Here is a 24,386-nt window from a genome sequence, read left to right as displayed (position 1 = left end):
AGATCTCGGGCATTCTGTTCTTTCACTGCATGTCCTGTTTACAGGACTGTCTGCTTTTCAATAATGTAGCTGTTGGTGGCTCGATGTGTAACACTGAAACCACTCTCCAACCAGAGACATGTATGCACGCACATACTATGCTAATTTTAACGGAGTAATATTTTTAACAAAGACTGATGTATATCTATATAAGACCTTAACTATTCCTGCTGAATCAGACACTTCACTTTTAGTAGCTTAAATTTTAAAGCAAACATAAAAATGGTGAGTGAGAATTTGAAATCTGTTTGCAGAGAACCAAGGCATCGCCTCCTACCAGCCTCGCAGACTAAGCGAGAGCACGGTGTGCGACTTCTGCTCCAGCTGCTGCACAGCGGCATAGACAGCTGCACTGCGGCATAGACAGCTGCACGAGTTTCCCCATGACTGAGGTCACCTACAGCACGTGATCCCTCTATGCTCCAATATTGTCATGCAGACGGCAGTTTAATGAATCTTCTAGCTTTTTCGTGATGGACAATTCTAAGCGCAAGTCATGGGCTTCTAAAGGCAGTGTGTCAATTAAAGGCGAAGCATTCATTGTCTGGATTTGTTTTCTGAAGATTTGGTGTGAGTAGAGGCTGCAGACGACTCGACCATTTTGCAACTTGACCACGTCTAAGACTGACTCGACCCTCCTAGTACGTAGAGACAGCCACTGGAGGCATAAACACCTACATAAGTAGGACGAGATTATACAAGATGAAACATGGTTGTAACAAACTCTGCCGTCGTTATATTCAGCTAGAATGGCCGCGAACGCATGCACTAACACACAACACAATTGTTCGTGCAAAGCGAGGGGAAAAAAGAGAGGTCAGCAGATGGATCCGCTCGGATTATAGCACATTTTTTACAGTTGTGTTCACATCCGACGACCTGTAGCGGTTCTCTGTACTTGACTACCCTGCTATCATCTACCCCAGTTTTATATAATCCCGGCGTTTTTTGTCTCAGTTCTATGCTAGGCTTATAGAGAGTCGCATTTGATGCAAGTCTAGGTAAAGGAAAAAATAAAACAAGAATTAAAACGGAAGACAGAAGTGAGGCTCTTGGATAAACGATCTTGGGATCTTTTTTTTTTATTATTTTAGTAATGGATTTGACAATGGTCAATTGAAACTGAAAGCAGTCGTCGGAACGGCTTGAACTTCATTCACAAACCTGTGCAAAAATCTGTAAAAACGAAAAGAAGTGTAAAAATCTAAAGCACAAAAAATCCAATGATTGCTGGACAACTCGACCACACCTTACACGGTAGCACCGACTCGACCACTACATTACAAGATGTAATAAACAGTCAAGACATATCTATATTAGAATACACACAAAAAAAATAAATAAATAATAAAATGTTCAGCTTGCTGCTGCATGCAATTATTTTTCACAAGTGTGTGTGGGAAGATCGAGGACGGGTAGGAATTACGGAGTACATGCAACAATGTGGATCTGCCTCTTATACTCCACACCACCACTGCAAACATAGCAGATCCACGATCAATCACGCACGAGAAAAAAAAATTCAAGATCGCAAACTGAGAAGAAAGTCCTCAGCACGTGTACACGAGTTCATGGTTTCAGTTCCTGCATGTCGTGATCACTTGCGGCAGTTCACTGGACGTCAACCGGAAGTTGTTCGGACGTTACAGGTGGGTAGATCTCCGCGCGACTGAACCATTTTGTACACTTAACTGAACAGTGGAGTTAAGTGAGTGAATACAACGCTTTTAAAGCTTTCTGTTTTGGTGAATGTTAAGCGTTCAAAACCACTACTTACCATAAAACCATAAATTTATTTTCTCTGATAATTGAAAACTTCGGTCTCAGCCATTTTCTCTGATAAATTTAAGACCTCAGCCTCAGCCAATCGTTGGCGCGCAAATAAGGTAACGCCCTTCTCTGTTTGCGTCACTTTGATGACGTTTACTAAACCGCGAGAATCTTGAAATATTTCAGTTAGTTAAATTGCTGTGTTCACTTGGTTTTCTTCACCCGGCAGACGACATATCTTGATAACGACTTACTTTAAAGAGAATCTTTTTATAAACTGCGAAAATATTGCGAAAGTCAGTGAGTTGCTGTGTGGCACTTAATCGCTTTTCTGCGCCCGGCAGACGACAGGTCTAAAAACGACATTTTTTTATGCAGACACCCGTGAGTACAATCACGCACCCGCCTTAAACCTGTTATTACAGTACTCAGAATACGAAGTAAGATAAATTTAGCATCATTGATAGCGAATCTGAGTTTTAATTGAGAGCAGACTTTCCAAATTTGTTGTAAGTGTTTTAGTACCAGAAAACAGATAATGTTTACTTCCTGTGTAAACACAAACAGTAAACAGTACAGTATAGCACTAAAGTGCAAAAAGACAAACAGAAAACAATTATTGTTACTGGGAGAAGCTGATGGGTCAACGATTATTTATCATCTAAGAGCAGCTCGGGCTTTTTTGTTGTTTTTAATATGAGTTTTACTGTTTTAGCAAGTGGTTTTTTTTTCCCCAGGCAGCAAAATAGAGCTTGTTTTTAACAAACTTATCAGTTTAAGCTAGATACGGGGATGCTGCTAAATGGACTAACTAAATCTAATTCAATGTGTACAAGTAACCGTTGTTTTACAATATTCATTGTCTTATATATTTATAAAATATATTTTGCAGGTTTATGCAGTACTCCAGGTGGATATATTTTGAGAATTAAAAGGAAATTATATAAATTACAGTTTATAAGTTCAGAATTTGCTAGAGAAATACATGGTGTACTTTGTTTTGACATTTCAAAATGTTGCATTGTCATAACAGATTGAGAGTGCAGACCTATACCCTTCAACTTTGCAACCACCACTTCAGAAAAAGTGCTCATTACAAAATCACCCGGGAGACTATTCTGTTGTTGGTAAGAGACGGTCAATCATAATGTTGTGGACTATGTTTTACAATATGTGCTAAAGGTAAATATCTAAACATAATAATGCATGACTGTCATTAAATGCATAACCATTTAAAGGTTCTTTAAACATTGGGCTTTTTTGTGTGCATCTTGTGTGATAGTTGGCAAGAGATATTTGCAGTGGAGACATTCTTTTTACCCTCAAGGGCACTGTGAATATAAGAAGTGTTTGAAATCTGGCATACTAGTATACTTTATATATAAGTTCATTTTCAGTAAAAGTATCTGAATTTGTAAAAAAGAAAAGTGACGTGATATATCCCTTAGGGCTGTAGTAAAACCATAAACAATAATAGTTCATTTAAAGAAGTTTGTATTTTGCAATCAGACTCAAATTTATTATTTTCTTTATGCTACAGCTGCTTTTTCATGAGTTTTTATACACAGTGTTAAAAACAAGGGAGTGAGGCATAAACAATGAATCTGTCCTAAACACAGATACAGAATAATTAGGGATACATTTTACATGACTTTCAGCTATGGGCACCATGCTTGAAAAATCTGTTCTGCTTTTTAATGTTTTAGCTACAGCAATACTCATATTTTTAGAAAAATTCATATAAAAAGTTGAGTGGTAAAAGTTATCTTTCAAAATTTCTTCTATTTGATGTTGCAAGAAGAGTCAAGTTTAAGCTTAAGCTGATTATTAGTTATTGAAAATTTCTTGAATTTCAACCCACTGATTGTTTTGACTTCACACTGCCCTCCTCCCTTTCATTGTGTTCTGTGGTGGACAGACATCAGCTTATCAATTTAGAGTGATTTAAGGTGTTAGAATTCAAGAACGCTTTTTTATTATTTTTAAAAATGCATTAACTTGAAATGAATTTCTATTATTTTTAACATGTTTAAAAGATCATATTGCATGAGTCTGTAAGATCTTTTTAGATTAAAAGTAAAATTAAGAGGTTAACCTTTTCTGTCCAGCCTTTTTCTTTTGCTGTGGAATGGAATCGAATGGCCAAGACCGAACTGAAGCAGTATCTTGTCCGTAAGTACATAAACAGCTGTGTTGCTTTTCTTTTATCAGTTTAATATTGATAATGATTTGGTAAAGATCAGATTGTAAACTTTCTAGAAAGTTATATTCAGAATAAATTTGATTAGTAGCATACCAGAGAGATAACGTTTGGGTTCTAACACATCTTTATTGTCTTCTGTCCACACTCATACTTATCCCAGCCACTTCCAGTTCTCCAGATATTTTTATTGCGGGCACACACACAGACTAGACACATTATTAGCACTGTTCAAGAGTGCTATTGCGGTTGGAAGAAGAACTTAGCAACCAGTTGTTTCCATCTACAGCCAGAGTGTAGTCTTTAGAAATGGCAACTTAGAGAGGGGTCTGTGGTGATGGCGACAGCTTTCATCTCATAGGCCTGGTGTACAGATCACCTAATGATTTTTTGGGAAAACTAATAATCTTGCTGGCAGTATTGATCACCATCATCAAACAAATTTTATCTTTAATATGTTCAGCAGTAAACAGAAATAATGTTGTACTTGGGTACAGACCAAGGTTGAGTTTTGCTTACTTTAAAAATTAAAAGCTAATCGATCAGTGTTTTCAATCCATAGAATGCAAGAGATTTTTTGGCTATTGGTTAAAATTCCTTTTAGAGCTTTTCAGATCTGCATTATGGGTTTTGAGTAATATTGACAAGCTGTTAGAAAATGTACAGTTCAATGTAAATTGACATTGGCAGGGTAGCATTGATATTTTGATGCCCAGTGACAAGAAACTGGTATATTACTGTCATGTTTAACCGTTAATGGCATTTGATAACAAGTAATAATGTAATATTAGCTCTCAGATGTCTGCTTTATTTTGTCCTAAATATATTCTCCTGCACAGAAAATCATTCTTTCAGAAACCTCCCCCCCCCCCCCCACAATGTAAAGTTTCTTTATAATTATGATTATGAGCTCTTGTGGAATTTATGCAGGTTTCTATGGACTAAGAAACACATTTTTTATTATTTTTGTTCCTTAATAAGAATTACATCACCTATTCAAGTAAATGGTTTAGGGGTGATATGATTCACACTATTCCTTTTTTAATAAATTTTCCTGTCTTAGTGAAGTACATATAAGGCTGGCCATAAAGTAGGTTGGTATGTTTTGCAATGCCATTTCTGCTTGTGACAAATCTGACCATGAAATTTTTGGTTACCCAAGGCTAAGTACTGTACTTCATTACTGCTTTCTCTACATAAGGGTGGGCTGGTGGCAGTTTTAAAGAATTTTCACAAAAACATGGGTAGCCCATTGAAATCTTAGTTGATTTCCAGTGTCATGGTACAGTTTCTCTCTGTAACCTGTTTGCAGTTTATGAGCTGACTGCTGCTCAATTTTCATACACCCCCCACCATCCTTCTACTTTATCCTGAGAAATATAAGCATCTGTAATTTCTGTGCTGCTATTTAAATTAATAGCTTGACAGTTCTGTCGAATTGACTGCTAATAATCCATGTGTTATCGTTTTTAATAGTTAACAAATTTATTGTGTCTTCTGCACGGGAAATTGGGGGTTCTTGTGAACAGTTGAAATGTTTGTTAAAAATGGAGTAGTTAAGTAAAGTGATGGTCATTTTGTTCAGAGTAGTAGTAGTCCCTGATTAGTATGGACGCTTGGTTAGAGGCGGGCAATGAGAATTTATATTTGTGAACTATTTTTGGTTATATTGAACTCTTCATTGAGCTTTATTTCATCCTGTGCAGTTGTGAGCGGCCACAGCAGTGGGTTGTTTGCTGTGTTTGTGGATTTCGCTTTCAAGGACGTGTGCGAAAGCAATGTGACTTACATCCTAGAAGCATATACCTTATGGATATCAGCTGCTGTCCTGAGTGCAATTGTCAGGTTTTACGGGAAGTTCCACCACTCGAGCCAAGAGAAGCTTGATCCGTGCAGCATGAGTTAAGGGTTAATAATGATTAATATGCTGTATTTTGCAATTTCCTTTGTATTGCAACATTCTAATGTTTCTGTTTTCATTTGATTGATCTATAGTTGCTGAATTTGCACATCTGATATATTAAATTTTTTTTAAAGGACAATGCTGAGAGGCCCATGAGCAGGAAAGGTTTTTAATAACTGAAATCAGATACTTTTATTCATGTATATGCATCTGCAAAGAGCATTTATACATAAACGAGGAAACTTATGACTGATTATAGGTTGTGCCTAATGACCTGTAGGTATTGCTGGTGTAAGTCTATTTCTGCATCATTAAATATGCTTTTTTCCAGTTTTCACCAAAAAGGCTTTGGCAAGTTCTTTTATAAAGTACCATATGTTTTGCACAAGGTCAATTTTTTTTGTTCTTTAATATTAGTGGATGTAGAAATGGGCAATTATTTTGCAACAAAATTGTAGTCAATGCAGTCATAATTCAACATTGTGCTACTTATAATTTTCAAGATTTTGTCATCATCTTGCTTTGCTTCTAAAATCAGCCTGAACACTAACAGGGATGGTGGGACATCAAGATCGTAAAACATGATGCTTAGTGCGATGTTAAATGTACAGGATACCATATGAGGGTTATTTTTACAGTCTTGTAACAATTGGTCAGCCTTCTTTATCTGTCTTGCTCTGCATTGCCGTGATATAAGTCTTAGTTGCTGAATTTGCGTAAGACACCAATTCCCGCCATCCCTGCCCGCTTGGCTTCTGAAGGGTACGACTAAGCATTTGCTAAGGTTCTGGCCATTTTAAATGCAGTTGTTGTTTGTTTTCTTTTTCACTATGGACGGTCAAACTTTCTGGCTTAGTTTAAACACTTTTGTTACTATTTGTTACTTTAAAAATGTTAATCCTGAAGCTTTAAAAACTATATCCTCAGTCATTTTTTTAGTGATAGTATATGCTTGCATTCTTGTTGAGGACGTGTTGGTGCTTTGGTAAGATTTTGATGTAAAAAATGGCTTAACAGATTTTCTTAAAATTAAGTTTCTTTCTTTAGGAATAGTTAACTTGGTCTTTCGTTGCTGCTTCAGAGGAATAAAGATTTTCATTAAACAGTGGTGTGGGTTTCGTGGATGCATTGATCTGTCATCTTTACAAGTTTTGCTAGTTTCTTCATAAATATTAATAGCTAGTTAATAACATATAATAAAATTTGAGGGATAATAAAGTGTTATCCCTAGAGTCCACTACAGTGCATATACATCTGATCGCCTAAATTAAAAAGAAATGAGAGCATGTGTTGAATGACCACACTAAATCTCTCCTTAAGCATCATAGCGTAAAATTTCACTTAACAATTCATGGCTTTTTTCCCTAAAGGTAAAGAAAGATCGTCCTCCGAACTTTTCAGGCGGTCTGATGGCGCAACGGCTAGCACCTGTCACCAATACAGTGAAGGTTGGCTGTCCTGGGTTCAGTTCTCGTCTCAGGCACGCTGTTCATTCTCTGTGGCATCTGTCTAAAGGGTTGTTTACCTTGCCTTGTTGGCTCGGCGTAAAACACTAATTTTTCCCACCTTCGGTGAGGCGTTGGAGAGCTTTATCTCATGTCATTAAATCGTGAAGAGAAAGGATTGTCATAACTTATCTTTTCAGGTTTTGAAGTTCTGTCGATTGGGACGGCAGGTTAAGAACGAGACGAGGTCTGGGCGGATTCATAGCTGGGCGGATTCATAGTACAAAGGCGCATCCATTCAAGGGCATGAAAGTAGTCCGAATCCCAGTAGCCCGTCGGTTCGATATCTGTAAGGCGCACCAAACTTTCCCTAGTCGAACTGAAAGTCGGGAGTGGGTGCCTGATTCCAAAGAGGCGTGGGCAAAGGTAAAGAGGTAAGAGACAGAAGATTGGCACTACCCTAAAAACAAAACAAAACTGCCCCTAGAAAGACTGGTCTCTATTCCTCACTCCCCAGCGATCGAAAAAGGTCAGTAGACGACCTTTCTGATAGTGTGATCTCTTTCCAGATGTGCGCAACAACTGCAAATGCAATTAGTCCAGTCTGCTACTTTTTTATGCTGCCAACTGCAGGACGTGTATGCCACGTGTATGCCATACAGGAAACCAGACTCAAAATGCCACGTCCTTCTGATTGCGGATTCCCTGCAGAGTCTCTGCAGCTCTCCCAATGCTTCATGTTTTTGGATGGGTTGTAAACAAACGAGGTGTGACGACCGGATGGAGCAGATCGATAACCGTCTGTCCACAGTCCAGACAACAGCGGCTGTCAACATGTTGTCTGCTCCCAAGGATTGATGTCTCTCAGCTTCCTGCCATCACACGGCACACAGGTTGGTGATTGTGTCCTGTTAGATACCTGCAGTGATTTCTGGGTAATGGGTTGAGTTTACAAAAAGAGATTTTCTGGCATTTTTTTCGTAAAAAAATGGATGGTGCATTTTAAATGTTCGTGGATTCATGATAATCGTACACGTAATAGTAGAAGAAAAAGACAGTTGTTTTTATTAATTATTTATTCATTCCATGGCCGCGGCTTAGCACAGATCGAAGATTTCGCTTTGTGTTCACGGCTTGACTGAAAATGAAAATTCGCTCTATTCAGAAAATATACACCAACTCTTGTTTATGACCCACCAGCTGAATATAAATACTTATTATTGCTTTCAATGTCCTAAAAATAATTTGAAAACTAGTTCTAAAGCCTTTTTTCTGTTTTTCATTAAGTGACTTCAGTGACCTAGTCCAGATTATCCAACAACCAAAATTTGTAAAAAAGAAATCGGTGGTGGGGGCGGGCTGCTGCTCACACTCTCTTCTGCCGCAGTATGTGAGTTGTTTTCAGAGATGAGCCTTCAAGACTTTCATGGTTCAAAGGAAACAATGGCAGCAGAGAAAGCCAGCGAAAACAACTCAAGACTAAAGGACTTCTCTGCCACTACACCAGCAGTGCGACAATTCATGGAATCTCACACCTGGGCGAGCAGCCCTACGACTACCACTGCAGAAGGTAAGTCATGTGTGCCAGGCTCTGACAACAACTCGGATTGTTTCCTCTGGTGACAGACAGGCGAGTTTTCTCGTCCCACTGACTTGACAGAAGGACATGGTAGTAGAATTGATTAGACAAAGACTATGACATGGGACTTCCTCCAAAGTGAAGGTGCAACGACTTAAAATAAAATGTCGCTAAAAAGAAAGTCAGAAGGAGGCAGAAAGAAAAGCGTGTCGCCTTTGCTTTAGAGGGGAAAAAATGATTTATATTCTTTAATTTGGACGATTTTATCATTTTTGCATTAACTGGCAACAATTGATCTGAAGTATTAAAATTAACAGTTCTTATTTCCCCTCGACCTTGTCTTTTAGAATTTGAGCAAGTAGTTGACTTGACGGGGTGGGGGGTGGCTTGTCATAATGACGACGACGACGACGACACTCGGTGCACCATTGTTGAGACACTTGTGGTTGTTACAGAGGTATCTGGTCCCTGCTGGTGCTCCATGGCAAGCAGCCTCTTCCTACTCATTTACTTTCATGTCGAGCGCTACGCGTCCCGACCCTTCGTCACTATCGTTAATGCGCATGTCAGGGATTCGCTTCCGTTTCCAGCCGTCACCATTTGCAACCTGAATCAGTTTCATCGAGAAAGAGTCCCGCGCAACGATCCACGTGTTGTGGATTTGCTTCGCAATTTGAGCGCGATCAAATCTCTAGCGAAGGTCGTGGATCTTCCACCAGTGCCACGTGACCAGTTTCCTCTCACAGGCGAACGTTTGATGGAGATTGCAGTGAACGCCTCTCACAAACTAAACGACTTGTTCATGTCAGTATAACATTTTTTTTTCCGTACTTCTTTTTAAAAGTACATATGGCTATGGACATATGCGCTTCTTTTAATTTGTGTAAGGAGCAATTGATAATTCCACCATCTTTCTTTTATTATCTGCTGATTTGAATATATGTGGGATTTGAATTTGCAATAACTGTTATTTTTTAAAGTACAACAAATTCTCTAGCGGAAAGATGGGAGCTACCGTATAATATCTAATTACTACAAATCCTTTTCCTGTCGTCTACAAACTGTTTGCATTCTTCTTAAAAACACATTTTAACCTTTATGTCTGGCAAGGTAGGTCTGTTGCTTTATTCAGCATCTCAAGGGATAGTTTAGCGACGTGAAACGGGACATTTTATGACATTTTAGTGTTAAAAAGCATGTAGACGACCTATTAATTAAATAGTACAGTCATGTTGACCATGTCTCGAGGGAAGTGACACTATTTCAGACAGCAAAATATTTTCCTCTACTTTCTGCTCTCCCCTTCCTCCACCAAACACATTATACTTTTCTCTAATAGGCTCTCAGTTTGATAACGGACGTGTGTAGGTGGACTGCTGTCTGTCTGCCGAGACCAACGCTTAGCTTCTTGCGAAGTTCTCCGTTGTTAGTCTCGGCGAGCCTAAGCAATAAATGTGAGTAAACCGGAAGCTTTGTACAAACCTGCCTCGTTTTAGTAGTTAACTGGAAAAAAATCGTCTGCCAGCAGTCCAGTAATACGAGACTAACAGAGGAGAACTTCCCAAGAGGCTAATCGTTGGTCTCGGCAGTCCACCTATACACGACCGTGGTGCGAGGTTATAGTCACCCTTGGCTTGGCGAGTGACATAACAGTTTCGGTCGTGTCACGTAACCTACACCTGTCTGACGTCACAACCCTCGTGCTGCAGGGTCTGTATCTGGAAGACGCAGCCCATAGCGTGTGACCTCCTGTTCCATCGTACACTAACCGACCTTGGCTTCTGCTTCACCTTCAACTCTCACCTTAGCGGCGACCGCTTCAATGCCACGGACTCCAGACACACAAGTGGACTGCAACTGCTACTCAACATCGAGCAGGATAAATCCTACTACTCAAAGTTTAGCATCGCAGGGGTAAAGGTTTGTGTCCTCGTACGTCGCGCTGTGCAAAGAAACGGCGCTTCGCGAGAAATTGCGAGATTGAGTTGGGAGCATGGTGAGACGAAGGTCTGTAGTGTGTAGGCGTCACCTTTCGTTACATGAGCAACGCTGTTTTGTTAGAATGAGAATTTTAGAATTTGTCAGCAAATGCTAAGATTATTTTGAAAATATTCATTATATTAACCCTTTTTATATTTTGTAAAAGGTTGTAAAATTGGATGATAAAATTAAATACAAACAGCAACTATTCATAGATATTGCGATCAAGTTTGTCAGTTTATTCCCCTTTATAAAATGGAGGCAAGCCAGATAGCAAATTTCACATGAAAACGCTTTTGCTGCTTCATCAGGTACTGTTTCACGAGCCAGAAGAGGTACCCCTTTTAATAAATAAGGGTATCGTGGTTGGGCCAGGTACCTTCACGGCTGTCGCTATGAGGCGGGAGAAGGTATGTTGTATTTTGGAACAGTACGACTTTGAAATGTTAGGTTATTGTTTGGTTTGCGAAAGACAAATGTACGAACGAACGGACATTTGTTCGTTTTCTCTCTCTTACATTTGTGAATTTGGGCGTTCAGAGAAAAGGAAGGACGCGTAAAACGACATAGTAATATAACCAAAAGAGTCCATCTGAAAACCAAAGAAAAAAAGATTTTAATGTTTCAAATTTTCTTTCTGCAGATCCGCAGACTGCCGCCACCGTTCAAAGCTTTTGGGCAGTCATATTGTCTGGACACCAAAAGGGACGACTACAAGTCACCTTTGACCCGGTATCAGAATTACTCTTACACGAAAAGCGCCTGCTGGCAGAACTGTTTTGCCGGAAGAATGGCTAAACAATGTGGCTGCAGATACTTTTTTGAACAGGGTATGTTTGAATTATTTACACAGCTTGGGTTTTGGCGTGGTATTTAAGCCTGGCATTTGAGATCAGACTTGAGAATAAGACTCTGCGTTAATCACTGAATAAAATTAATTAATCAACTTAAAAAATTTTCAGTCAAATGCAAAACGTCCCTCTGTTCTTATGTAAGCTGTTAAGCCCAATATTAGCTGGAAAAGGCTGTCGAAAAAAATTTAGTCGTTAAGGGGGAAGAAAATTATTTTTCTGCAGGTGATGATCCGCTCTGTTCAATCGACGACCTGGAAGAGTGCTACCTTCCTTACTCAGGTATATTCAAACACCCAGGTAGCCACAGAATGAGCAAATGTACTAACTGATAGTAAATCTGTATATAATTATTATATTAGTCCCAGGGCACTTTAAGACACATCATTTCTTGATGCAGTACATACATTTCTTAGATTTTTGAGTAGTTGTGCAGGCCTGTAAAAGTTCTCGTGGATTCAAGCGTCAGCAGGGAGTGATCTTTTGAAAATTTTGTTTTTTGTTATGCAGTTCCTTTTGTCTTCTCCGTTGTCCATATTTCTTTTCCTTTCTTCTGATATATCCCTCTCTGGTCATAACTTCCTGTCAACACACTGTTTTAACCGACTGGAGCCACATCATGTTCAGCAGAACACCTATTCTGTCCTACCCAGAACAAATATCCATGGAGGACAATGAAAACTGTAACTGTTCTACCCCGTGTGAAGAGGTCCACTACTTGTCTTCTCTGTCGTCAACGGTTCTGGCATCCACCTTCGTGGTAAAGCAGCTGATCAACTCCAGCATCATAAAGAAGAAGGCTTCCATAAGGTATGACCGTCGTGATTTTTCTGTGTCTGGACCTTGTCTTTCATGTCTGTCATGTTAGGTCTTATACAGCAGAACTGGCGAGGGCAAAGTTCACGGAAGCTGGACCTGCTCGCGTTTCATGTTTCGATGAGTGTTTCAGATATTATTGCTGCAAGACGCTATCTGACAGACTTCTCTATTGTATCAAATAGGAAAGTATCATTTAACCCCACTAGACCTTTAACAAGTTTATCTCTTATGTTTTGTCCTGCTACACTGTCAATACACTCAGTTTCTAAGTGGACCTGATAGAGTTGTGGAAGCACTTGTCCTTATTTTAATAGAACATGCCTCTTCCCCAGAGACAACTTCATCCATCTGGAGATACATTACGAAACTTTGACTGAGAGCGAAATCTACCAGAAAGAGGAAATGACAGTGATGAGTATCTTGGGTAAGTAAAACTTCGGACTTTAAATTACCATAATATGTTATATTATGTTCAGTCTTGTTCATAAAGCTAACTATGTATGCTATCTTTGGTGAGTACTTTTCCCATTACAGCCTTATAACAAGACCAGCTGTTCGAACTTTAAAGCATGATTTGAGATGTTGAATATATTTGACATAAACACTGGGTTACTTGATTTTTTTTTTGCCATTTTTTGTGAAATATATGCAGAGTTTTTTTTAACATTTATTGATTATCTTAACATTTGTTTGGTCATGTAAATAATATGCTGGCTGCGAAACCTTTCTTTTCAAGATTTATTATTTCGCATCAACTAAAATTATCTGGTAAGTAATAGTTGCATGAATGTCATTTGCTTTATTTGTATTCTTAGGTTGCATGAAATATTTGAAACGCGCTATTTTACAAATTCCTTTTAACTTTTTTAGCAGCATAAGACTTTTCAGTTTTCCGTGCTTTTTTGGTTTATTTTCTAAAGGATGATCTAACGTCTCCTGGTTCTGTTTAAGCAGAATCCAGCCTTGTATAGTTTTACGGGTGTAGATTCTGACATTCAAATTTCAGGCCATAACCCGGCAATAATTTTGTTGACGGTGCAGGGGACGTTGGAGGACACATGGGCCTGTGCATGGGTGCCAGCTTCTTGTCTGTTATCGAGCTGCTGGAGGTGGGGCTTCTTTTCGTCTGCAGATGTCTTTGCAGCCTCATCCCAGGCTTTAGGGCCAAGGGTTAGCCTCCCGCCCTCCAGTAGACACCAAACATTCAAGATGCTCCACAGGAAACTCGGAGTGCATGACATGTTGATGATGCTCCACAGATCCTTCGGGGATGTTTTCCTTGCTTGTTTGTGCTAAATTTACTGTTTGTGCCTACCATGTGACATGTGGAGAGCTTTGCTGATGCAGTGCCTGTGGCGAACTGTCCTGTATACAGAGGCCGTTTGTTCCCTGCTCCCTTAGGTACGGACTGGTGCATCTACCATCTCGAACAAGTAGGCTATGATCGTGCGGACATTATTATTATTACATACTGTTCCCTACTTTCCTCTACTGACTCATTATCTCTCCTTCCTCACTTCTGCTGAAATATACTCGCTCACCTGTTTCTTAAAAACACAATGGAAGGTAAAAAATTGATGACATTTCTCCACTTCTTGTTTTAGACAGAGGCTCTCGTCTTCAGTCTTCGCGTGTTCTGCTGCAAGGAATTCTAGTATGTGCAGGGGCACCAAAGATAGCATTTAAGATCCGGTATGAACACTACACAGACGTAAACATTGAACTGCAGAATTTATGTAGCTTCCGGTTAATAAAGGTCCGCGCTTGTGGTTTGCCATAACTTGTTTGTTATGTTATTATTGTTTGTGCTTTAGATGCTTCACGGCATTTCTGAATTGTTTTATGTGCATAGAAAGATAAGAGACACAACTTAATATATGATAAGGACAAATCGTACTTATACGTTCCGACTTGCTGTATGGAATCAACTTAAAGGCGGCCTCTTGGAAAATAATTAACCCAGTCTACAGTATTATTTTCTTTCTTTCTTTCTCTTTCTTTCGCTCTCTCTCTCCTCTGTCTCTCTCTCTGTTTGTCTGTCTGTCGTTGAATGCTGATGTGTTCAGTATTATAAAAGACCACCCACTTGAAAAGAAGGGGTTTAACATTTATTTCACCCATATTTGGTTGGGTTTTTTTTAGGGGGGGGGGTCTTCTTTTCAAGCTTTCTTTTGACATTTCTACACACTTCCTCTGAAAACTATTTCCTCTCTCCTTTTTATGATTTCCGCAGGTGTTTTCCCCTCTTCTCATAGGCACATTAGCTTTATTTGTGTGGTAACAAAAAATTCGGTTGCTGAGTTATGTCCCCTCGTAATATCTTCAGACCATATTTATTATCTCCCTTTGCTTTTTCCATGCAGTTTTCACGATGCTTTTTTTTTTCCTTTGAGTACCTTAAAGGTCTACCAGACAGCATTGGTTCTTCTTGAATGATTTAATTAAATACAATATTTTTTTTGTCCTAATCTGAATGAACGAACCTCTTTTGTTCTCGAGATACACTTCTGCGAGAGATGCCATTCCCATAAATAGTTAATACTGAGATATGAAATATTCCCATCATATGTAAGCGTATCATTGCTGTTCAGCAATTCCTTGACTTTTGACCTTTTCTATATACGATGATTGTAGGTTTGTCTCTCGAGAAACCAGAGGACTGGCTCGCTTAGACTTTATAAAATAGTAGTTTGTGCTGAGCTTCGCATGATTTTTCTGATATACCTCGTCTTTTAGCCAGCATTTACAAAATGATTCCCATAATTCTCTAATAGTGCACACAGCACACCTTTTTTTCTTCTTTGAGGAAAAATTAAATCTAGGTTCCTGATGCCACAAACCCTATTACCGACCAGTCGTGAAAAAACAGCGTGAAATCCCTTTTGAAGTAAGTGTCGTAAGGAAAAACCAACCAAGACTGAACTGTAGGCAATAATTCTTTTGTTTCTGGGGTTAGCTAAATGCCTTCTATGAATATACAGCCAGTGTCTGTCCTACATGTCGTTCTTAACCAGACATTGTACCCAAGCATCAAACCCCCAAATGGCCAGAAAGTTCCATTGTACTGGAAAACGAATCTGGACCAAAGTCTCATGGTATTGGCAAACAAATCCTGACTTAGCTAAACCTTCACTAAGGTGTCAATGCCCCGAACTTTCGCTCCTAAACCATTAAATTCCTGTGACCCTCACACAAAGAACTCGGCCAAACTTTATCAAACGTTTGATGGCATTTAGAAAGACCTAAAACAAGAGACTTTGGAGAGTTAACGGTTTGGCAGTGCAGCGGGTTAAGATGGATGTTTGTTGTTTGAATCAAGTCAGTACGCTATCCTTCATTTCTTTTTGTAGATTGACGCTTTAGAATTCATTTTGTGTCTTTTCCGTGCTTTCTTCTTTTAATCGGGTCCCTAACCTCTCCCTGTCTTTGATTGCTTTCATAATTTTTGTTTTACAGAAAGTAAAAGTACAGACGGCCTTCGATATGAATGAACATCAAAGGTCTGATTGTCGAATATCTTTATGTACACTGAATAATAATGATGACACAACACGACTTTACAAAAAATAATCTTGAAATAATCTTATTTGCACTTTTACACATGTTTTATACCGAAATTGCTGTTTGCAGTTTTTATCATGACAACAGCTGGAGAAAATATTCATTTGCACTGTATGGCCCTATTTCTATTAAAATCGAGATAAATGCTTCTTCGGGAACAATGGTGCGTACGTCCTCGGAGACTCCAATTTGAAGGGAACAGTCGTTTATCATTTAGATACTCCGATGAAATACAATCCTTCTAACATTACCTTTAGAATCGCTTACTTGGAGTCGAAGGGAGGATTGGATCTCAGAAAAGAGGATGAAAGAAGCTAGGGGAGACAATAACTACATGTAAGTGTGAAGCAAAAAAAAAAGTAATCTGCATACCACAACTATTCTTCGTCTATTTCCCAAACATTTGGTAGATATGTGCAAGAGCAGAGTAGGCAGATATATGTAAAAATATTCTTTTTTGGAGGGATAGAAAGTTATTAAAATATTCAGCTTCAAACGCGCTGCAGTATGGTTGCCGTGCTGCTCTTCTGATCTCACTTAATGGCTCGGAACTAAGTGTTAATGTGAGGTTGAGCTAGAGTTGTGCTCCCCTGGGGATGAGGTTTGTTTTGGTCCACACGAGATCCGTGTGCAGTGTCTGGCCAAACCCAAGACCCTCCTGCCCTCCTCCCCCTACTCCTCCCCTCTCTCGTAATCTCTATAATTGTGGCCGCCATAAAGTTACTGTTTTATTCACTTGTTTGATGTGTTAGGAGCGGCGCAGTTGAATAGTGGTGAAGGTCGTGGGATCTAGGTTTCTTCTCAATATTTCTTCCTGGATATTCACAAAACTGACAGGCAGGGATTTCCTCCGAGGTCCTTTTCCATTCATTCACACACACTGATTACTGCTGCTGCCTCCAAGTCAAAAACAAAAAGGACGTGGAGACAATTTCTAGAGAGCAAAGAAACAAAATGACAACAAATATACTATAAACTGATGATACGAACCTTGACAAATTTAATTTAGTAGACGATAGTAACCTGGTCACAACACCATCGAGCGTTTTCATTTCCTGAAAGAATAACGCAAAAGTTTCAAATGAGTGTTGCATGAAGACACCCGAGTTTATTGTTTATTGTTCGTTTAATGACATCAACAATGTTTTTTTAAGAATTTTAGCAAGATATTATGTTGAGACGCCTGACTGGCTCTGATGTCAAGTCTGTTCCAGAGGCACTTTGTAAAAATGAAGAAACTGTGATGGCCTAGCCAGAAAGGTTTAACGGCGATGAGAGAGTTGATGTCAGCCAAGGAATAAATAAACAGCCCCAGGCAGGTAAACAAACACGATGCAGATGACATCAGAAAAAAGTGCAGCTCCGTACAACAACCACCACAAGCACATCAAATCCAAGAAAACCACACTAGAAAGCTGAAAAAGATATCATCTTATTGTAACATGATCAAAACTCCATTCAAAATACTTCCTGTACCCAGCTTGGCTGCATCATGTTTGGCGGTTCAGCAACAGCTGACGTCTGACTGCTGATTAGACTGGTTCGAGTCCTTACTCACCCTCTTAGTCCGTTAGCTTTCTTTTTTGAATTCTATTTACAGCTACGTGCATATGGAAGGTTTACATACACTTCCGTAAAATAATAAAAACGCGTCTGCCAATGATCTTACCCCTCAACTTTGTAGTCGGGATAAAACGGGAGGTCACTCCCCTCAGATTTCATCGCACTCCTTGAGTCTCAAACGTTTACACGCACTTTCGTGCAAAATAGTAAAAAAAAATCGGCTAGGCAGTGATCTTGCCGCCCACATTTATAGTCGAGATTAAAACATTATGGCCACGTGTGCCGCCATTTATAAGGCGAGGTCACTCCCCCCGCGCGTCTGTTCGCAGTTGTCGGTCGGTTGTTTTCTCTGGAAGGCTGACCTGAGTGAGGATGAAGGTAAGGGCTAACCCACGGGTACAATCACTGATGTGCAATAAACAACTCGATGGACTTAAGATAATGTTAATCTGGCTTAACAGAAAAGAAAAAAAAAGTAAGACAACTGTACAATCACTAATTATAGTCTTATATTTTATTGTCTTCAAGATGTTAAATAAATTCCGAGCAGCTCATTCCGAACTAGGTGGCGAGGACGAACAAAGTTTGTTTTTTAAAGAATATTTTTGTTGTTAACCTCCTGTCTGTCTTTTATCTCTTTTTTTTTTTCTTCCTGTAGTTTCTCTTTCTTTCCCCATCTTTTTCTTGTTATTGCTTTGTACAGCCCTTCATTTTGCGTTTATCTTTCTTGCTCGCCTGTTATGACAAAACCTTTAACCCTTTCCCTCTTGCAGCCTCTTGTTCTTGCCTTGCTGTGCCTCTGCACTGAGATCTTGGCCGTCTATCTGCCCTTGGGCGGTTCCACCTTTGATGTTGAAAAGGGTCTGAAGAACAAGGTGAGCGACATCAGTGATCGTATTGAACAAACTGAAGGATCTGAAAACAAACGGGACGGGAAATAACAAAGAAATAGTATGACTTCTTGACCTGTGTTTACACTCAGACTCTTCCACAAGAGGCCGTAGTCATGAAGTAGAGGTAAGATTACCTCGGAGTTAGTCCTTAAGAATTTATTCATGTTCAATGAAACATGTGTCGACTTAGTAGATCAGCTGATAAACTAGATACTAAAAACGTAGCCCACAATTACGATCACAGAATTATTTTTAGAACAATAAAATATACTAATCGGTGAAAGCCAACCCTTAGGTGCAAGTCAGATCGTTATCAGTCGTAAAGAGTGTAAAACCACCGAAAAAATGGCGGTTTTAATGTATTCATTGTGTTTTCTTGCTTGGGACGTATTTCTGAAACAGCTGGGCGACTGGTCGCAGCTTCAAGCCTCTGGACAGCTGTCAGATGCTGAAAGCAAAGGACATTGGCCGCGTCAATAGCATCAGAAGCGACAGCGCCAACAAGGCCTCCAGCTCCGCGTTCGATACCGCCAGCGACTACGCCCAGAAAAGCAACAGCCGCGACAATGCTGCAAGTGCTGCAGATAAAGCCGCGAAAAAGGCATCAGCTGCTGCAAAGAGTAACCTGGTAAGGTGATATAAGGAGGCGTGCAGACACGAGGAACTCTCCATTTTGAGCCCACATAATGAGTCCAGAATAGCTCATAATAAACTGACGACCGTAAGGACATGAATAAGTTATTGTTAAATATAACGAGTTCAGAACTTCAAAAGATCATGCAATGGTCACGATGGAAAATCAGTTACTTACCGCAATTTTCCAACACTACATTTCACTTCCGTTGACAGTCCACGATGACAGTTACAGTGTTAAATGTACCTTCACTGAAAATATCAATCCCTTTTGTCCTTTTCTCGTCCGTCTATCCTTAGAATCGTTGACGTTAAATGTTTTCGTAATATTTAATGGTAACTTAAATTCTTATCCAAATTAAAGTTCGACAAAAACTCTAAAAGCTCAGTTCCACAGGTTGACCGCGCGGGTTCGTCTTGGCAAAGCGATGTGAAGGACCAGTCCTGGACAGCGAACACTGACTTCAACGACGGTAACCGTGCGAAGGACAAGGCCGACTACGCTTACGACAAGAGCTTCGACACTGAAGACACCAAGACTGGTGGCGTCGTCATCTCGCAGGACAACAAGGTCAACAACATCGACAACGACTACGACCGCGCGTACGTCAAATGCTCACACACACACACAAATAATACACGCACACACATGCAAACGCATTAGATAGTTGGTCTTCTGTATAGTAGAAGTCATTGTGTGCTGCTAACTGGACCTCGATGTTAGAAATAGATGTATGGCACGAGCACCGTTTCCAGAAGGATAACGCCGACGGTTTGTGCTTCAGGTCCTCCTACAACCGTAACGCCAAGAAATGGTCGACAGCAGGTAGCAGCGCCAACCAGCAGGCAGCTGGACGCAGCTCCAGGCTGCACAAGACGCTGCAGCTGCTGGGTCCACCAAGAACAGCTTCGGTCGCGAGGCCAACGCCGGCGACCAAGTGTGGAATGGAAAGCAAGCCAGCAGCGGCCAGGTGGGCACCAACCAGCTCCTCAACGACAAGGGACTACTGGAGGCAAACGGCGGAAACCTTCAGTCTCAGGTAAGTGTGCCAACACCTGCCGCTCGAGACTGATGGCCGAGCATCGTTCAGACTGTGTGTTTGGATCCTGTTGCACAAGCATTTGAGATTTGTGGAACGGTTTTTCCCTCAAACTGTAAACCCTTCATCCCTCTCCATCTTTCTCTCCTTTTTCTGTTTTCGGACGAAAAAGTGTTTGTGATTAAGCAAGTGTTGTGGATTAATGTGTGTAAAGTGTAGCTTTTAAACAGTTGTGACAAAATATGACATTTCCAATTTTGACCATACATACTTGTGACTGTTACAGAAAAACGTCTTGAAGGATGATAGTACAAGCAGCGGGCTACGGGCTTTCAAGGGCATTGGCAATGGATTGGGTAGGTCCACTCATGACACGCTTCATGTGTCTTTATGCATATTTTTTTCTCTTAAAGGTAGCTGCTGATCTGTTTGAACTTTGACTGCTTGCCTACCCCTGCCATTGCGATAACTCGTTTGTACAGTTACACATACATCGGTTGATGTGGCTTGTGTGTGCTCCTGTCAGTTGTGATTGCAGGCATTCGAGACTCACTGTTCTTTTTTCACGACAAAATATTTCTCTAGGTATTGTAGACTTACTGGACCGCCTTGTGACGTGTGACAATGGACTGCTGGCGCTCCTTGTGACGTGTGACAATGGAATGACTGGCGCTCCTTGTGACGTTTTAGTGTGGACCAATTTGCTCTCATTGACATTTTCCAGTGAACCCTTCTTGTTAATTTTGTGACTAATTAACCCTCCTTGTGACATCTTACTTGCAGGTGGTATCGGTCTTGGTGGACTCGGCGTCTTCAGTGGTGACTTGAGTCTGGCTACGGGTGCCCAGGACTACGGGTCGTCTTCCAATCAAGGCGCCGCAAACAACCTCCAGAGCCAAAGGGGAATCAACTTTGGAGAATCCAACAACAATGACTTTCATGGATCCCTGTTGGCCGCCCAGAGTGACAAGGGCTTCGGAGACAGCAGAGCGGCTTTCGCCAACGACCAAGGTACGCTGTTTCGCTCTTTTTTATAACGGTCAAAACAGCACTATCACAAACGGTTGGTCATAGACAGAAATGTTTGCCACTATGCAATAACACAGAAAGTACAATTTGTCATAATTTACTCCATGAGACAGATACGTTGTCAGTAAGTTTAGCCGCACTTTCATCTACTTTTAGCATCTTGAGGATGGTCGATGTGTCTTTGTTTATCTGTTTCGGTCACTTTGTGTCCCTGTGTGTTTATGGTGTATCTGTGTGTGTTTGTGAGTCTGTCGCTTTTCTTACTATATCACCCACCTCAGGCAGGCAGGCGAGCAATTTTTCTGTATCCCCATAGAAAAAATGTCGGTGTTAAGGAACAATTCCTGTCACAGTTTTGTTGCATTTTTACTGAACTTGTGCACATATGATTGGATATTTCAAAGTTGACCATATAAGAATAAAACATGTTGATTTATTAAGACATCGTCAGGTTCGAAAGAAAACAAGGGGAGCTGGCTGTTAATTATTTTAAAATATTTCCATTTACTTTTATTGACACTATGTTTTCAAGGAAAAGTCATTGGCGGGATTACTCGTCTGTGCATGCTAAAAAAATGTCTGTTCTGTGTGTGCGTGTGTATGTGTGTGTGTGTGTGTAAAAGGATTCGCTGGCAAGTCCAATGATGCTCGTCAGCAGTCTCAGGCCGCCAGCAGTGACTGGGGCAAGGCGCTAGCAGCCAAGGCGGCGGATGAGAACAACAACGACTTCGGGGAGAACGTCCGCTTCAGCGACAACGTCAGGCAGAAGTTCGCCAAGAGCAACCAGGGCACCCAGGTCCTCAAGAAGTTCTTCAACGACGACAACAAGCGCGGCGACAACCACGAGCGTCTCAAGTTCAACCGCGACGACGACCTCGATAAGTTCGGCTTCAAGAACAACAAGCGCACCGACAGCGGACGCGCCGTAAGTCAAACCGATATATAGGTATTATCGATAGTTTGATGAACAGCTGTGGGTATTATCGATAGTTCGAAGGACAGCTGTGAGTTTTATCGATAGACACTATGGACAGCTTTGATATGCACACTAGACCTATCGTTCGTCGTGTGTTTAATAAATAATCGGTAAAGGTACGACAAAGATGCCCACAGATCGTCTTACCTTTGCCTTTCTTACCTGCAGGCATCCGACGGCAAGCAGACGGTTCGTGACGTAGCGGCCTCCCGCACTGCTGCAGCTGCACGTGCAGCAGAGACAGCGCGAGACGCGCAGCAGAGCGACTGGGCGGACGCAAGGAGCGGCCAAAGTAACCAGAAGGCCTCCGCCTGGAACAACGCCGAGCAGCAGAAAAAAGGCGTCCGCAATGGACTCAACTTGCTGAATATCGATCAGAACCGAGTGGACAACAGCTACGGGAAGGATGCTGACAGACACCGAGGGGCCAAGAACTTGCCCTGGCTTCAGTTGCAGGCGGCCTGTAGACTTATCTCCCTTTCTCTCCTCCCTTCCCCATCACCCACCACCACACTTTCCCACAGGCAGCTTCCTCTTTCATGCAATAAAGAAAACAGTGAACATGTTCATGAAATATTACAGTTAAGTTTTTTAAAGAAAATATGCTGTTGAAGAAAACAAATAAAGAATGAAACGAGTTAAGTCCCCTAACCTACAAAACAAAACTCCTAGTAGGTGATTAATTTGTTTCCCATTGGCATAGCTAGAAATGTCTGTCAGATACACTGCACAATGATGGTCCCTTGCAAGTGTTGAAAGAATTGTTCAGCATCAAATATGAGTGTATTGTAGACTCTAGCAGCAAACTCTATCATCTCTTAATTGCTTCTTCCTTTGCTTTGGGCTTTTTTTTTTTTTAGTCGCGTGCATTCATTTCAATATATGGAATACAGTTCTTTTTTGAAGTCTCCAATTTAGAATTTTTAAAGTTTATATTAGCAAAAATCCTGCTTTATTTGTGATTTAAATTGTTATTCATTTATTGAATTTCTCAACGAATTTTCCTTTAGAAATGTTTATTTACATACAATTTATTTTTAAACAATAATCTCAGTCACCTTTAACTAAATTCGTTATGGCGGGGGAACGAAAATGTGTTTTTATAGAGACCGCATACTGAACCAGTAATATTTTATTCCATATTTAATAGTCTACCATACTGAAGAGGGGCAAAAGTGATTGTAGTGTAAACAAATGTTCGCGTTTAGTTGTAGCATTGAGGTTTTTCGTCGCTAAATAGCTCTCAAAATCCGCCTTGGTTTCCAAGTGTGTGAGGTCAATGTTAAGCATCTGACCGTTCCTATCAATCCTTTGTAAGTACTGTACATCAGCTTTTTCAGCATTGCTTGATATTACTATGTATTGTTGGCAATGCTCGTTTATATTTGTTGTACTTGTTGGACGCTGACCACAGATCAAGAGTTTCAATGTCCATAGTATTTGCCAATAGTCGGACACAATGTGTCTGTTTTTGCAGCTGGTTCTGTACTACTGATGACTTCAGCCATGTTTTGGCCACGTCCTATGCAATTTTTGCACCACTGCAGCTCTTTTGCTCACAAACATCATCACGGGGACTACACCATAAAAATAAATTTGTGTCGAACATGAATTCCTTCTTCGCATTTCGTTATGTTTCAGGGAATGTCCATTGTTATTCGACAGTGTTATGATCTTGAATTTATTAAAATTAAAACAGATCACCATTCTAGCAATACTACTCATTTTAAAAACATTGCATTGTTAAACTAACGGGGTAGGAAGTGACGGAGACCTCCTGCTGACTGCACTTTGACCTTTCTCCATAAAATGTTCAGGTCAGGCTATGCCGGGTTTATTGCGCTACAAACTGACCTCCTCCCAAGATTCATGTGCATACAGAAGAAATAAACTCAAGTCCTTCTTAATGTTTTGAATGGAAATGAGCTTTGACTGTATTTCTTTTTAAACAGTAAATCAGCAACCACCGCCGCTGTATTGACAGATAAAAGTTACCTGCAAATGTAGAAATAACAAACTGTTGTGTGATTCAAAATGTCACAAACGTTCATCTTGTTGTAACAAGTAATGATAAGAGATTAATATTTTGCTATGATTTAGAAGCT

At 40.3% G+C, this 24,386-nt stretch overlaps 3 protein-coding genes across 5 annotated transcripts; all 3 read left to right on the top strand.

Moving 5' to 3' along the window:
- The first annotated feature begins 1,444 nt into the window (after positions 1 to 1,444).
- LOC112560861 lies at positions 1,445 to 7,017 on the top strand. 2 transcript variants are annotated; one of them, XM_025232955.1, is made up of 4 exons: positions 1,445 to 1,688; positions 2,843 to 2,936; positions 3,918 to 3,981; positions 5,716 to 7,017. In XM_025232955.1, the coding sequence occupies exons 1-4, from the start codon at positions 1,473 to 1,475 to the stop codon at positions 5,894 to 5,896; spliced, it is 555 nt and encodes a 184-aa protein (XP_025088740.1). In that variant the 5' UTR covers positions 1,445 to 1,472; the 3' UTR covers positions 5,897 to 7,017. The 2 variants fall into 2 exon arrangements, with proteins under 2 accessions (XP_025088740.1, XP_025088741.1); XM_025232956.1 differs by lacking the exon at positions 1,445 to 1,688 and adding an exon at positions 1,937 to 2,193.
- Positions 7,018 to 8,661: 1,644 nt separating this feature from the next.
- On the top strand, positions 8,662 to 14,440 carry LOC112559944 (acid-sensing ion channel 1-like). Of its 2 annotated transcripts, XR_003098445.1 has the most exons (10): positions 8,662 to 8,927; positions 9,392 to 9,740; positions 10,646 to 10,856; positions 11,228 to 11,326; positions 11,560 to 11,746; positions 11,993 to 12,049; positions 12,421 to 12,577; positions 12,919 to 13,010; positions 13,628 to 13,987; positions 14,191 to 14,440. XR_003098445.1 is itself a non-coding variant. In XM_025231457.1 (9 exons), exons 1-9 carry the CDS (start codon positions 8,765 to 8,767, stop codon positions 13,759 to 13,761), a joined length of 1,449 nt encoding a protein of 482 aa, XP_025087242.1. In that variant the 5' UTR covers positions 8,662 to 8,764; the 3' UTR covers positions 13,762 to 14,440. The 2 variants fall into 2 exon arrangements, 1 of the variants encoding a protein (XP_025087242.1); XM_025231457.1 differs by having other exon boundaries at positions 13,628 to 14,440.
- Positions 14,441 to 18,082: 3,642 nt separating this feature from the next.
- Positions 18,083 to 23,893, top strand: LOC112559678 (stress protein DDR48-like). The gene is made up of 10 exons (XM_025231012.1): positions 18,083 to 18,088; positions 18,484 to 18,585; positions 18,693 to 18,721; positions 19,006 to 19,231; positions 19,601 to 19,843; positions 20,067 to 20,276; positions 20,563 to 20,632; positions 21,060 to 21,287; positions 21,929 to 22,230; positions 22,450 to 23,893. The coding sequence occupies exons 1-10, from the start codon at positions 18,083 to 18,085 to the stop codon at positions 22,891 to 22,893; spliced, it is 1,860 nt and encodes a 619-aa protein (XP_025086797.1). The 3' UTR covers positions 22,894 to 23,893.
- Positions 23,894 to 24,386: the final 493 nt, after the last annotated feature.

The sequence above is a fragment of the Pomacea canaliculata genome, linkage group LG3 (genome assembly GCF_003073045.1).
Source record: "Pomacea canaliculata isolate SZHN2017 linkage group LG3, ASM307304v1, whole genome shotgun sequence".
NCBI lineage: Eukaryota > Metazoa > Mollusca > Gastropoda > Architaenioglossa > Ampullariidae > Pomacea > Pomacea canaliculata.
Note: the sequence above shows the minus strand (reverse complement) of the source record. Positions and strands in the feature narration are given on the sequence as shown.